Raw genomic sequence first — 15,234 nt, 5'->3', positions numbered from 1 at the left:
TTCAGCAGCATGTTCCCTCCCCACCCTCCCTTTCTGTACTTCTACCACTCACCACTGCTACTGTCCTCTGAGCCTGCCAGCCCTCACCCTCCTGTGCTGGAGCAAGGCTGGAACAGCTTTGGAACATCCAGGGACAGAGAACAGCAGCAGCAGTGGATAGGAGAGGGGATGTGCTGCTGACATACGTGGGAAAGCATGGGGGAAACTATTCTTACTTGATTTGGGGATTTAAAAAGTCCCTGGCTCCTGCTTCTGAAATGTGTTCTGAAAGAGAGGGGCAACTGCACTACTGCACCCCCTCACCTTGGGCGAGTTGGAAACTCACTGCTATTTCCTTCATCTCTGCCGTAAATTTAAAGGTCTCTCTTTCAGGAAGTTCCACCTCTATGCTAGATAGGAAGCCTTTGTACCAAACTTTTACTTTTGATGCAAAATACTGGAAAATAAGGTAGGACAAATACAATTTTATCTGTGACCAAAGCTGCTATATAAAAATCAAACTACTAGACTTGAAGTGCTAATACACTGTAATTCACTACTAGTCATGGTACAATTGTACCAGAGGCTTAATGTATATGACAAAATACTAAATCAGGGGGTGTCAACTGGGGGTATGCGGGGTACTCTGAAAGGCCGGGGGTATGCAGGGGTGAGCGGGGACAGAGCATCTCCACCCTGTATCACTGCCTCGCAGGAGCAGGGGCGGGGCAGGGCAAGAGCAGGGCTGCACAGACGCTGCGCTGCAGTTGCTCCGCATCTGGATGCTTGCCAATGCTCTCTTCCGCTCGCTCCGCATTCAGCCGCTTGCCCGGAATCGGTATCCCAGTATTAATACTTTAATGTTAAGATAATAACTATAAGATGAGTCTCTATACGGACTACAGATATAGGACAGTGTTTCAATATTAAAAATATATTTTTCTTTCAATTTAGAAGCATAAAAATACCTGTACTCTAGGGCATGAATTTTCATTCAGTTGCCAGTAAAATAAAAACATTTAATCAGTTCACCTTTCCCTCTAAAACAGCATCTCCACATATAAATGAGAACATCTCAGCATGTGTGCTACTGCTTCACTTTCCCTGCTCTCCTCCAAGGCAGGTGAAATAAACGGGCTCTGCAAGATGCCCTGAAAGGCAGCTTATCTGAATATTTTGAGCTAGGGACAGGGTGGCATACCAGAGCTCCAAAGCTTTCATGGAGAATGCCCTGCCAGCAGTCCACCCTATTGAGAGGAAAGTAGCATCAGGGACTCTGCCATGTATCATGAAGACAGTGACAATCTTTCAGATACACTGAAAGTAAACTACTAGAAGCAGAACGTCAGTTAATGTAAGACGTTATAGCCTTTTGACCTTGGTAGAGGTATGATACATTTACAACTGAGGCTCAGCCACTAATTTTTAATTGAACTTGCAGTTGAGCCTCATATGGTTTTGCAAGGCTAAAACAGGACGATGCACACAGCAAAGTATTCTTTTTGGTTAGTTTCTCTGAACAAATAAGCCCTAAGACAAGATAGATAATAGCTTACAAACTATGCACTGCAGTGCATTTAAGCAGCCTCCACTGTCAAGTAGAATAAGTATTTAAACACACTTTCACTATATCTGATTAAGATACAGATTTCCAGTCTGAATGGTACTAATGTGTCAGAATCCCAAAGGCTAAGTACAGACAGTCAAAAAGCCCAAGACTGAATTGATTCGGTCTAAGGTTACTCTAAGCTGCAGAGTTTGAACTGATAAGCAAATGAACAAACATTCACTTTTGATTCAGGAAATGCAGTCACATGCCTGCAGTAGCTCATGACAGAAGCCGGCGGGGTGGAGGGGTGCTAGAGCATGCCTGTCAGCCACTGCCAAAAGGGAGGGAAGACAGAAAGCCCTCCTGGAGTGGAGGGAGCATGGCTAGGCCCTAGCCCGTGTTCTGCCTGGGCGGGGGAAAGGTAGTGGCATTCAATTCATAAAAGCTTGAACCAGAATAGTTTTTTCTCTGAAAAACTATAAACTGAAGAGCTATAAACACCACCTGGGCTGTGTTTGCTTATTCTTCCTGCTGCCCCCGAGGTCTCTGGGATCTACAGTCCACAGTCAGAGCAGCAGAACTTTCAGGATGGCTCTTCACTTCCTCTTCCTGCTTCTGGGTGCCTCTGGGGTTTGTAGTCCACAGTTGCAGCCAGCATAACGTTTTAGCAGGGCAGGGGCAGGGCAGCTCTGTACTTAGGGGAAGGTGAATTTAACCCTCCTCCCTGACCCCAGACCCCAGCCAGGGTTTGCCGGGGGGCCAGTGAGCCAGCCAGGGTTTGCCAGGGGGCCAGTGAGGCCAGTTATCCAGCCCTCACTGTCCCAGTTAAGGAGCAGAGGGGTGGAGCCAGCCCTGCTCTCTGAAGCAAACAGCACAGCCCAGCACAGGGCTGAAAAGCATGTTGGGATATTGGGGAACTCTGATTTAACTTAAACCAGGAAGGGGCCTGGGACAGAAGTTTCATAAACCAGTTTGACCGCAGTCAGTTAAGTCTGATACTATATTCAACCAGGCTTATCTTAAACCAGTTCCAGTCATTTTGAAACTGGATTATGTGCACTGAATTCATGCTCTGTTACAGGTTTAAACCAGTTTCTGATCACTTGAACCGGTTTGTGTGTAACTTCTGTCCCTTGCCTTTAAGGAGTCAAAATAAGTGTTTCCATCATTAGTTGCCCTTGCTTATTTTAGATTTATTGTTATTATGAACCACCTCAACTTTTGCTGCAATCTCTCTGCCAATATTTCAATCTACTTCTGGACTGATGGAAATCTTTTCATTTAAATGATTAACCTATGTTTAGTAAGTACTTTAGCCAATATTTTAAATGCAAGTGCTCCTTTGTCTATATTCTTTGAGCATCCATTTGAATTTGGATAGCAAGTAGGCAGTTGATTTTGTATGCTACGATGTGTATGAAGCCACAAAGGAGCCGAGAGGAATTCCTGGATGTAATAATAATCCTCACAGAAGTCCTATGATTCCTTTTTTATGTTCCAATATACAATTAACAACAATTTAGCAGAACAAATCACACAATGCAAGAAAACATATAAAGAGATCATAGTTAACAACAATAAGATAACAATCAAAAACATAATTAGAAAATTGTTGGGACAAGATGCTTAAGACGACTAAGCTACTACAAACTCCCAATAAACTACAAATAAAAAAGAAAGAAAATCTCAGACACTATAAATCATTATTGGCTGCAGTGAGACTCCAAGTACTCAGAAAGATATCACAATTTCTTGATACATTTGTCAATGTACCCTGTTCTGTTCACTGCAGCTTTTTCATAACTGACTGCAAGGCAAACAGTATTAAGCCAAATATTAAATTCTAACAAAATTAGACCTTTTGAAGTCTGTCATATTATTTTAAGACAACAGAGATAAGATTATCTATAAAACTTTTCAATGGTTTATCCTTATTGATTCTAAGGATAGATAATTTAAAAATAATCAGCTCAGTAGATAGTCATGAATTTTAGTTATTTAATTTATAGAATACCATAACTCATGACCAGAAACTGTTTGCAAGGGTTCAAATTAAAAGAGTTATAATTGTACACCCAACTGAGCTACTTCATGCCCAGCACTATTTTCTATATTTTTTGTCACTTATTATCTCTGAGTACAGAATGAAATAAATGAACTGAGTAATGTTGATAAAAGCAGAAGCCTTTCTTAAATGATACTAAATATAGCCCCTCTGGCTTTGTGACAAATCTATTTCCAGATCTGTCTCAGATTTTGTCACTATCAAGCACCTAGGATTCCTAGTCTTGAAAAGTTTATAAAAGGCAGATGCTGAAGAGCTAAACATATTGAAGCTGTCCTATAAAATTTCAGACTCTTGTCAACTTAAGGATTCAGAACGAGGTTCTGCTGAACTTTTCAAGATGTGTTCAAATCCTGAACTGCCTTGGAGACTGACTGTTGGGATCTAGGCTTTTTGGCAAACTACACTAAGGAAGAAAAAAAAGAGTCTGAGTAGTGGAGGGTTATAAAAAATTTACAGTCTTGAATAAAAGCTCACAAAAACCCAGTGAATCATATTATTACTACTATTATGACCCCTGTTTTAAAGATAAGGAAACTGAGGCATAAAGAAGTTACTAAGTTGTCCAGGATCACTTAACATGTCAGCAACAAAACTGAGTCTATAAGCTAGATGTTCTTTAAATCTGTGCTTTAATTATTACAGTAGGTCGTTTTGGCTTGTTAATTCCAGACTAAATTCCTGAATATTATCACAGCCTTGCAATTAAGTCATGAGACAGGGAACCAGAAAATCTGGGTTCCATTCCCAGAACTGCTACTGACTTCCTGAATGGTCTTTGACAAGTTACTCAGGAACTGATTATTAAAAGTGTTGAAAACCTAGAGCTTGTTAAGTCATTCTGAAAAATCAGTCCTTTAATACTTCTGTGAACCATACACTTCACTTGTAAAAATGGGGAGGTATCCACTTCACTTGCACAATGTAGTTATTGTGCGGGCCGGGAGCGGTCTGAGGCCCTTTTTTCGCGCGGCGGGCTGTGGCCAGCATCCCGGACACGCTGGGTTGGGGAAGGCAGGCGGCACGCTAGAATTAGGCACGGACGCTTAGTGGTTGATTTAAGATTATTTTACTTACACCAAAGATGGTCGCGGTGCAGGCAGGAAAACTTGCTTGAGTTGCAGTTACAGATAGAAAAGAAGAGAGGCGGACTAGAGTTCCTTCCCGTGAACCTTCTAGCCCGTCCGGTTGGAGGCTCTAAACCGCGAGCCCGTTGCGCCAACCGAAGAAAGTACTCGAAGCAAAGAGCTCTGAATAGACTCACACGAAGTTTGCTAGGCTCCGTGGAACTTGCGCGCAGGGAAGGGTACGTTGAGGGATCAGGCAGCGACGGGGAGAGGTGAGAGGCTGATCAGACCCCTATAGCCTTCTTGAAATACACGGTGGGTCCAATAGGCTCCGCAGCGCTTAGAGATCTTCACAAGATGTGACGTTCTCCTCCTCCTGATAGTCGTGGAGTTCTCCAACTTGGGCGGAAACCGCTCAAGCCTCTTATACGGCTAGCAAGCCAATCGCTAGCCGCCACGTGGGAATAATTTAGAACTGGCCAATAGTGGGGCACAAATTTGAATACAAATGGCAGGAACTCCTTGCAGCGTGCATTTCTCTTTTGCAACCTAGAAATGCACCCTGCAAAGAAAGCTACGAGTGGCGGGAAACAATTTAGCAGTGCTGAAGCACACACAAACAAAAATCACACCCTTGGGTTGTGACAGTTATGTTAGATGGAAAGCCCTATTATATATAGGTGCTATAAGATGTTAAATTTTATGAATATTCTTATGTTTATTACCTGCACACACAATGTCCAAACTCTACTACAGCTTACAAATTACATGCATCAAGCAATCGAATGATGAACACTGGACCCATATTTACAAACCTGAGTTATTCATATAACCTAAACTTACAGTAGATCATGTAAAGTTAATTTGTCATCCTTAGTATTATACTGAAAATAAGTTATTCAGGTTAAATACTAGCTAGCCTTTATCTTGAGAGAAATGACAGTGGAATTTTTGGAGTTTTGCCAAAGTAAAATGTGGACCCAGCTGGAAAATAGAAAAAAGAGTTTATAAAAATGTTCATGAAAAGTTTTTTCCATTTTTCAATTTAAAAAAAATCATTCAGCACTGGAAAGAAGTGCTGTGAAAGCCATAGAAACAAGGGCTTTTTGTGTGTGTGTAAGCATGGAACTGATAATGAACTGATGTTCACTTTTCAGTTGGGGAAGGCAGCCAGATGCCTGGACTGACCTCGGCCACAAGATGGGGGGCACTAGAGCACATCTTCCAGCCTGCTGGCCATGCTTGAGCCCAGACAAGCAGAGCCCATCCCTGGTTTGCTGCCCAGGGCATGTCCCCAACCTCCTGCTGTCTCCCTGCTTGGGATGGAAGGAGGCCTGTCCGGGTGTCAGCCCTTGCAGTGAGGGATCTGCCTGTGCATAGCTGGTAGGGTCAGAAGGGACCTGAGCAGGTCATCAAGTCCAACCCCCTGCCATGGGCAGGAAGGAATGTTGGGGGGCAAATGACCCCGGCTAGGTGTCTATCTAGCCTCCTTTTGAAGACCCCCAGGGTAGGAGCAAGTACCACTTCCCTTGGAAGTTGGTTATAGATCCAAGCCACCCTGACTGTGAAGTAGTGCTTCCTGATGTCTAGCCTGAACCTATTCTCAGTCAACTTATGGTCATTATTCCTTGTTACCCCTGGTAGCGCTCGGGGGAACTTGGTCACTCCCGTTCCCTGCTGGTCCCCCTTTGTAAGTTTAAAGACAGCCACCAGATCCCCTCAGCTTTCTCTTGTGGAGGCTGAACAGGTTCAGGTCCCTTAGCCTCTCCTCATACAGCCTGCCCTGCTGCCCCCTTATCATGCAAGTAGCCCTCCTCTGGACCCTCTCAATGCTGTCCACGTCCCTCCTGAAGTACGGTGCCCAGAACTGGACACAGTACTTTAACTGCGGCCTGACCAGTGTCGCATAGAGGGGGAGGATCACCTCCTTGGACCTGCTCGGGATGCATCTGTGGATGTAGGACAAGGTGAGGTTAGTCTTACTGACCGCGTCCTCACATTGGCGGCCCATGTTCATCTTGGAATCAACAGTGACTCCAAGCATTTTTTCTTCCTCTGTGCTGACGAGAAGGGAGTTCCCCAGCCTGTAGGTATGCTGCTGGTTCTTCCTCCCTAGGTGTAGTACCTTGCACTTGGCAGTATTAAAACCCATCCTATTCTCATCTGCCCACCCCTGTAACCTGTCCAGATCTAGTTGTAGCCTGTCCCTCCCTTCTAGCGTGCCCACTTCTCCCTACATCTTAGTGTCGTCCGTGAACTTGAATAAGATGCTTTTCACCCCCTCGTCCAAGTCGCTGATGAAGATGTTGAACAGTGCAGGCCCATCGACTGAGCCCTGGTGAACCCCATTGCCCACATCCCTCCAGGTCAAAAATAACCCATCCACCACCACTCTCTGGGTGCGGCCCATCTAACTGTGTAGGCATCGATATCACAGCATCATTTCCTGTCTCGGACCATTTCCCCTGCCCCAGCTGGTGTCCCCCAAGCTCTGATCTGCCCTGTGGTGGGAGCCTAGGGAAGCCTAGGGGACTTCCTCTCCACTCCCTTCCGCATGCGATCCAGTCAATGCTCAGCCCACCCCCACAGGTGGGAGGGAGGAAGCAGTCCCCCATCCCTGCAACTGGCAGACTGCCTATGTGGGGACCCCCCCCACTTCAATTGATTTTCCCTGCCCCAGCTGTTGTCTTTTGAGCCCTGGGCTGCCCTAGCATCCAAGAGCACAGGGGAGGGGATCACCTCTGTTCCCACATGGCAGGGCAGACCAGGGCTCCAGATACCCTGGGTAGGCTGGGGAAACCCCTGAGGTGGAAGCATCCCCCCAAGTGGGCAGCCCCCTGGCTGTTGGCATGGGGGACTGCTTCCCCCTTCCCATCTGTGAGGGTGGGGCTGAGCTGCACCCTGCCCATGTTGGGGAAGGAAAGAATCCCCTCAGCTCCCACACAGCAGGGCAAATGGGGCTAGAGGACCCCTAGGCAGGGGGCTCCCCCCATGTGGGCAGACCCCTGGCTGCAGGGACGGGGGCTGTGGGCTGAGCACTAGCTGGACCACAGAAGAGGGGGAGACAGGAATCCTCTTTGTTCAAGAGATCCCAGACCAGGACAGGGGAAACCTCCTGAGGTGGGGGGCACCCCTGTGTAAGGAGCCCCCTGGCTGCCAGGACCAGTGCTGGCCCAGGGGACTGCTTCCTACCTCCCACCTGCAGGAGAGGGCTCAATACAGGGATGGGGATTAGGTATGGGAAACACCAACTGCCTGCAGCTGGGCAGAATGGGGCTTGGGGTCAGGGCTGAGGCATGGGGACTCTGTTCCCCCTTCCCCAGCTTTCTTTCCTCCAGCTTGGCTGTGCAGCTGAGGCTATCCTGCCTGCCCTGCAAGGGAGGGTTGGGGGAGGTGCAAATCATCCTGGGATGCAGGGAGAGTTGGACCTAACTTGAGTTGGGAGGGGGGGATCTGAGACAGAATTCTGATAGACTGGTTTAACTTAAATGATTTAAGTCTGATACTATATTCATCCAGGTCTATCTTAAATTGAGTTCAGCCATTTTGAAACTGGTCTATGCGCACTGAACATTTGCTCTGTTAGACATTTAAACTTGTTTCCAGTCAAGTATACCGGTTTATGTGTAATTTCTGTCCCAAGCTCTAGGGTTCCAGTTTTGGGGAGATGTAAGCACATGCTGAAATTTATGCACAATTGGTAGTCACTTTGATTTGAATGGAATAACTCATAGTGCATAAATGTAAGCTTGTGTGTAAAGTCTTTCCATTGCTGCTGATGACAATGCTACAAACATGGAATCTTCCTCCCAGGTTAATCGATTTTTCCCAAAATTTGTTAACCCATTCTCTGAATGGTAAAATTCAGTACACTGGGAGTACAGTCAAAGCTAGATAGATATTCAAACAGAAACACAATATTATGCTACAAATTTGTGCAAAGAAACATTCCAGCATGCAATTCTACTCCCCACATCCCCTACCTCCTTCCAAAAAAGAGAAGTTAAAGGTCAAGAAAATATTTTTTTTTATATATATTTTCTCTATTGTAAGCAAAATTAGCAGCCTTCTTGAAAAGTGTTACTGAATTTTGAAAATCAGATTCATTTTAAAAGCTTCCAGATTATAATGGACTTTGGAAAGTAAAGTTGAAAAAGCATCTGTTCTTCCTGAAGCTGAAAACTGTGGTTGTGATGAAGAATATGGCAAAAAATTATACCTTACAGGGATACATGCATTTGCCAGGGAAAACAAATCGTGACTGAATGGCTATGACACAGAATTCAAAAGAAAAAAAAGAAAAGTTGTCAGAAATGTAGTTTATTTCCTCTCCTAAAATAGGATTAGAAAAATATAAAAACTAATTTGCTGCTGAGACTATATCCTGTCACGTTAAGCTCCCTTGCCAACATATCCAACAATATTTTGCTTTATGTTTAGTTTTCTCCACCAAAATGAACCTAACCTCATGTATAAGTCATTTAGAATGAGCAGCCACATTTCTTCATGCCCTGAAATTCTATTTTGTAGCTGTAGAAATCATTTGGATCTGCTTACGTGTCCACTAGCAGGATTACACATAGCTTTAGATTCTTGGCAAGTACATTATTGTGAGTAAAACAGCAGAAAATTATTTGTATTTCTTGGACTTACTCTTTGATGTGCAGGTGGGGATGTTGTAGGACTAATCAATTCTTGATTTTCCATGAGATTTCCATAATCTGCCATGCTGCCTTTGAGAGGCAAAGGAGGAGGAATGTCTGCCATCTCTAAACCATTGAGTTCCAGACCTATAAGAATTAACGTTTCTTTAAGTCTATGCATCATATAAATCAATCTTAAGAAGCAAAGTATTCCTTGAAGGATTAACGCTCTAATAGAAATAGTGCACATGCATCCATTTGTCCATTCATTTCATAGACTGAATAATTATTTGCTGCTCCTGGAGTAATGTTTTTTAAATTAAAAAAACTGATGGAATCATGGCAGTAAGGATCAATGTGTCAAAATAAGTCAACTTGTAGACCTATGGTCTCTATCAACACTGCAAAGGTCTTTCTCTCTTTTTAATAAAAAAGGAAATTGTACTAGATTGTTGCTTGCCTCAGATTTCACTCACTGATATTCACAGCTCATTTAAAGCAAATAAAATTTTCTCAGCTGTAACCTCTGCATCTATACCTTGTGCAATATTGAAATATCTGAGGCTGTGAGAAGTTTATTTTCTAAGGTAGCACAGAATATAACAGAGGAAAGCTTTATTTGCTTATCCACAGTAAGCTAGCAGAAAGGCTTTTAGGAATTAAATGCACAAATGAAACCCATAATTAACTTCATATCTCTTCGGAAAACCTTCAAAATCCAGAGCACTGTAATGATATTGAATGAGGAGTCATTAGGTGTTTAAGTAAATAACACTATAATCCAGGAGAAAGTACAACAGCTTTTAAAAATGTATTTATTGGAGGAAAAGTTGCTTTCCCATAGAAGTGCAATCATTAATAGAATAACATTGATCTCTACGATGAGGTCTTTCCCCATGTACCACATAAAAATATATTTTGAAGTAAAAGATGCATCATTTTGTACTGGTCCTGTGCACAGAGTGAATTTCAAGCAAAATTCAGTGGGACTTCTATTAGAGGAAGTAGCATTGATAAGAAATGTACTATGATTCCTAATTTCAAATATAATTTGAGGAAGCTGCTTTTGCATAACATTTTGGGGGGGTATAAATGGAAGATCAAACTATTTTCATGCCAAATATCTGACAGTAACTTATAAAACGTTCCCTTTTATTGTTTCCCAAATTGTCTATTATTTCACCAGTACAACTTTAGATGAAAGATAACTATTGACTTATCATTGCAGTTTCAATGTAATCTCATTTGTTTTCATTCCATTCATATTATACAAGCACAAGAAATTTTCCTCAACTGTTGCTTTCAGATATTTCCTACGGCCTCCTTTATCAGGTTGAAATCTGTCTTGTAACTCAAGCACAATTCCATAGATATCTGCTCTGCTGTTCCCATTTGTACTCCTCCCTCCTTGATGAATCCTACCTCACTTCACCAATCATTTCCTTTCTTTTTTATCCTCTCTCTCATTCTGTTGCATTCATTGGTTCCCTCCTCCCAAGGTCCACTATTCATCACTTCTTACATGCCTCACCCTCAGAGCCCGTTTTTAGAAAGCCCACAGGTGCAGACAGCGATCCCGCGCTCCAAGGAAGATGTCTGTTTATAGCTTTTAAGGTATTATCAAAATATAGTGGTGTCCATTCATTATTGAAAAATAATGGTCTGAACAGTTTTATCAGATAGCGCAAATCAGCTTTGAATGTTTATTTAGAAACTCCATTTCTGAAAACAGAAATTCTCTCTTTGTGATAAAAACCCAGTTCCTTAATATTAGTACTTTTTGTGTCTGTTCCACTACAAAAGTTAACACAATAAAAAGTAAATAAATAAACAAAAGGATTCTTCAACAGTACTTTTCAAGTTAGAAGTTGAAAAAGAAACTTTTTTTGTGTACGTTAATTTGTACATTTTTATTTGACATCCTTCCACATATAACCTAAACAAGCTGCATTCTTTTAGATCTGCCCCTAAGCACAATTTTGGAAAGAGGCATTTAAAACCCATCATATTTCATCATTCTATTTCAGAAAGAATAGGATTTTATTGCCTCTAAATAAGCATTTTAAGTGAAAGATTCATGCCTCTTTAGGGCAGAAGGGAAACAAGTGTGCTGAACAATTCCCCTGGGTATATTAGATGATGTTATAGTACATACTAAATTTTTAGGCCAAAGCATTGAGCCTAAACTACTAAAAATATGATTAAATGCTACATTTTGTTGTCAATTAAAATCGTACAATGCGAGTGATTACAACAGAATAGAACCAATGTAAATGACAATAGAATTCATCTTCTAAAATGTACTTTTACAAGACTAACTTCTGAATTAGAGGCAAAAGTAATATTTATACAATTTAAGTTTAAGAAATACCTTTAATTTAAACAAAAAATTCTGTACCTCATTAGAAAAATACTTCATTATTTCAACACTTTTACAGAAGACCTAACTCCTTAAGGGAAACTACTGATTTTTCAACTAAATAATTTTTTTCTTAATTACAATGTGCAATTTTTGAATTAATAGAACAAACAGGTAATTGCAAATAGGTACCTTCTGGTACTTATATTTTAGTAGCTCTAATTATATAACAAATTCTACATTCATTTCAAAGTTAGGGCAAAAGAATCCCTGCGGAAATTTCACATAAAGCTGCCTACCTTATTTGCTAGGAAACACTTGGGACCAAATTCCTTTTCTAGTACCCAGCCAGTGCATCTAAGACAGTCATATGGAAAAACCATAAAAGAAGAATCTTGTCCACAGAAGCCAACCTGTGGCAATTCTCCATTCTGGAATAGCTTTAACCTAGAAGCACCCCCCAGAACTGTATAACAATTGGTCCTCCAGCTCCATTTCCTTTTCCTCTCCCACTGCAATAGCTGAGTCTCAAATGAATTTCATTTGTGGGGGCAAGGAGGAGGGAACGGTAGTCGCCCCAAAGCCTGCCATCCACCACATGCTTGAGAACCTGTCCAGATTATGCCTCAAAGCGTAGAAAACTTCAATCCAGTAAAAGCTGTGTTAATCAGCATCCGGGCAATGCGGCAAAAGCGAAACCGTAAGTACCACTTCTGGGGGACTTCCTGTTTTGCCTCTGTGAGACGAGTTTTTCTTTGCCGCTTTTTCGGCCCGCAGCCCAGGGCAAAGCAGCCTGTGCGGGGAAAAAGCAGCCTGTGTGGGGCCTCCTTCCCCTGTCCCCCAGCACACTGATGCCAGGGAGTGCACCACATGGTGCACATTTGATTAACCAGAATCTTTGATTAACTGGCATCCCCCATTCCTGGGAGATGCGGGATAACAGAGCTTTTACTGTATATAGTACTCCTTTTCACTCTTTACACGCTCTTTTCATTCCGTTTCAGGTGAGCTCAAATTTAGACCTGACCCAAGTCCAGCACTTTACATGGTAGATCTGTAACATACCATATAAAAAGGATGTGGTCCAAATGATCAGGCAAAAGTATGGTTTTAATGCCATCCAAAAATCACATTACAGCAGTATTTCAACAAAAACACTACTTTTGGCTGCCATGCCTTGTAAAGGACCTATTTGTCCAAAATACTGTATGTCCAATTGTGATACCCTAAAGCCAAGGCTACCTACTGCTTCTGCCTGAATGAATCTTAAAAACCTTGCCTAGGTAATTCCTAAATATTTAAGTGTAAATAAGGCTAATCATTAGTTTTCCTGTGCTATGATTGTGGAGGGAACTTTATCAGAGAGGAGGACTGTTCAATATTGTCTGTCTATCCTTTACATTATTGAACATATCCTGCTGGGAACAACTTTGAGCTGACAAGGGATCCACTGAATGATGTGTCTTTTTCATCTTTATCTTCTTTGTTTCTGTGTAGAAAATTATCAGTTTTTACATTCGATTCTTCTGGGCTGTCAAAGAGTAAGCGCTATTCACATTGATCAATATAAGATTAACGCTATTTGTTCAACTTCCTGCACTGAAATAATAGAGTATTGCAAGAATTCTTTAAAGTGTTAAGAAGCTTAAGTCTCTGAATACTTGTCATCAAGGCCTCATGTCTTCTGAGCAAGCAGGACCTAAATTATATGGGCAAGATCTCAAGATTCTGCAGGACTCTGATTCAAAATTGCTTAGAGCTATGAATTTTTTATTAAAACTAATATGCTTCCCATGGAGTGGGGGCTATGCTCCTGAAGTGGGAACCAGGGGATACTACCCCTATCAGGTGATTGGTGGGGGCATTCTCCTAGGGATTGGGACTCTCTGCTTGTGGCAGCTACTACTTTTCAGCAAATATGTATTGACAAGCCTGCCCCTTCCCAGGCAAGGGAGAAGGCAGACTGCCATCAGTGGATTCCCTTGAGGATAGGGGAATACTGGACCCAAGGACCAGTACTCAAAGGCTGCTTCGCTGGAGAGCTTGCCTGTGTAGCTCTTCAGGCAGGAGACTGCAATACACATAAGTTTCAACTCCTGGGCTATTTTTCTAGGAGTAAAAATTTCACATAAATTCTTGCCAATAGAAAGAAATGGCTGTTCATACCCCCGAGAGTGGTTCTGGACACACATGGCCACTTTAAGAGACCTACATGCCTCATTTTAGGGAGTAGGTGGTTGTGGTGTGGGTGGGAGTAGACAAGTTATGTTTCATGCCAACACTTACATGTAGGGGAGACAGGACAAAAAATTTACTGAGAAACTCCAGATCAAGTGAGTGATAATCTTGGGGAAAGATATTAATTAAATATTTTATCATAACACTAATACATTGTCTAACATGCATGGAGGCCATAATGCTGTAATCTGGTTACATGATTAAATTAATTATGTATTTTGAATTTAATAATTTAAATTCTTATCTTGGAAAAAAAAGAAATGTTTACATATGAAGAAGTTATCAGGTCACAGCATGTCAGTCATACTAAGAGAAAGTTAAACAACAATATACAACTAAATACACAACGTTAACTCCATAAATGCATGTATGCCTCCTTATGTGCATATACATGGTGGCTTATACCTCTTGTTAATCTCCTTTAAATGATTCAGTTGGTTCTAAAATGTTTTAGATTAGTGACTCTGTATTGTAAATTATTCTGTGCAAAATAATATAGGAAAACAACTTCATTTAAAAACAAACAAACAAACCCAAACCACAACTTACTGGACTGTAAACTGAAAGAAAGTTTGGTCCTTGGGGTAATTGGGGGTGGTGTTGCTTGAGAAGCAGGAGGTGATGGAGAGACAGAAAAACGTCTTTCACTTGAAATGACATTGATAACTTGGCTCTTTGGTCTTTGTGGTCTTAGTGGACTGATCTGTATTAGAACAAAAAAATTAACAATATAATGGTTTAATGGTAATTCAGCACATGGAATAGATAGATAGTCAACCTTCATTATTATAGGAGACAGTTGTATTGTAAGGAAACACACTTTCTTATTGAGCAGCTGACCTTATAAGTATGGCAAACATTTTTCTAGATCCAAAATATAACATAGCAATAACAAAATGAAATGTTTGGGGTTTAAAACAGTATTGCACTAAGTAATACTGTGGGATTCTCTATTTGAACACACTTTTTAGGAACTAAGGCATGTAATCTGGTAACTTCTAAATTCTTTGTTCTGGGTTTGCCATTATTATTAATCTTTTGCCACTATATTCTGCCATGCAGATACTTAAATCATAGTAAAACCTATTCCACGCTAAAAGAACATAGGAAACAAAAAAAGAGAGAGAGAGATGCTAAAGAGAATTAAAAATGATGTCTTTCTCCCACAGCAGTTATACAAGTATTGTATAATTTAATTTATACTTTTTTTCATATGAAATGTAAAAGAAAAATAGCTAAAAGCCTTTGATGTTAGTAATAAATGCATTGAGACTGAAACAATGACGGGCATCCTGAAATACATGAGTTTAAATTACCTTGCAAAGAATTTCTTT

At 41.5% G+C, this 15,234-nt stretch overlaps 1 protein-coding gene across 1 annotated transcript in view; it reads right to left on the bottom strand.

Moving 5' to 3' along the window:
- LOC102372075 (dedicator of cytokinesis protein 1) overlaps window positions 1-15,234 on the bottom strand; it is a gene marked incomplete at its 5' end in the record, with an annotated part of 257,236 nt that overhangs the window by 14,265 nt on the left and 227,737 nt on the right. The window contains 2 exons of the mRNA XM_006030253.3: window positions 9,314-9,450; window positions 14,450-14,603. Of these exons, the coding sequence (XP_006030315.1) occupies window positions 9,314-9,450; window positions 14,450-14,603 (291 nt within the window). The remainder of the gene's footprint in view (window positions 1-9,313; window positions 9,451-14,449; window positions 14,604-15,234) is intronic.

This window comes from Alligator sinensis, unplaced genomic scaffold (genome assembly GCF_000455745.1).
Source record: "Alligator sinensis unplaced genomic scaffold, ASM45574v1 scaffold276_1, whole genome shotgun sequence".
NCBI classification, from domain to species: domain Eukaryota; kingdom Metazoa; phylum Chordata; order Crocodylia; family Alligatoridae; genus Alligator; species Alligator sinensis.
Note: the sequence above shows the minus strand (reverse complement) of the source record. Positions and strands in the feature narration are given on the sequence as shown.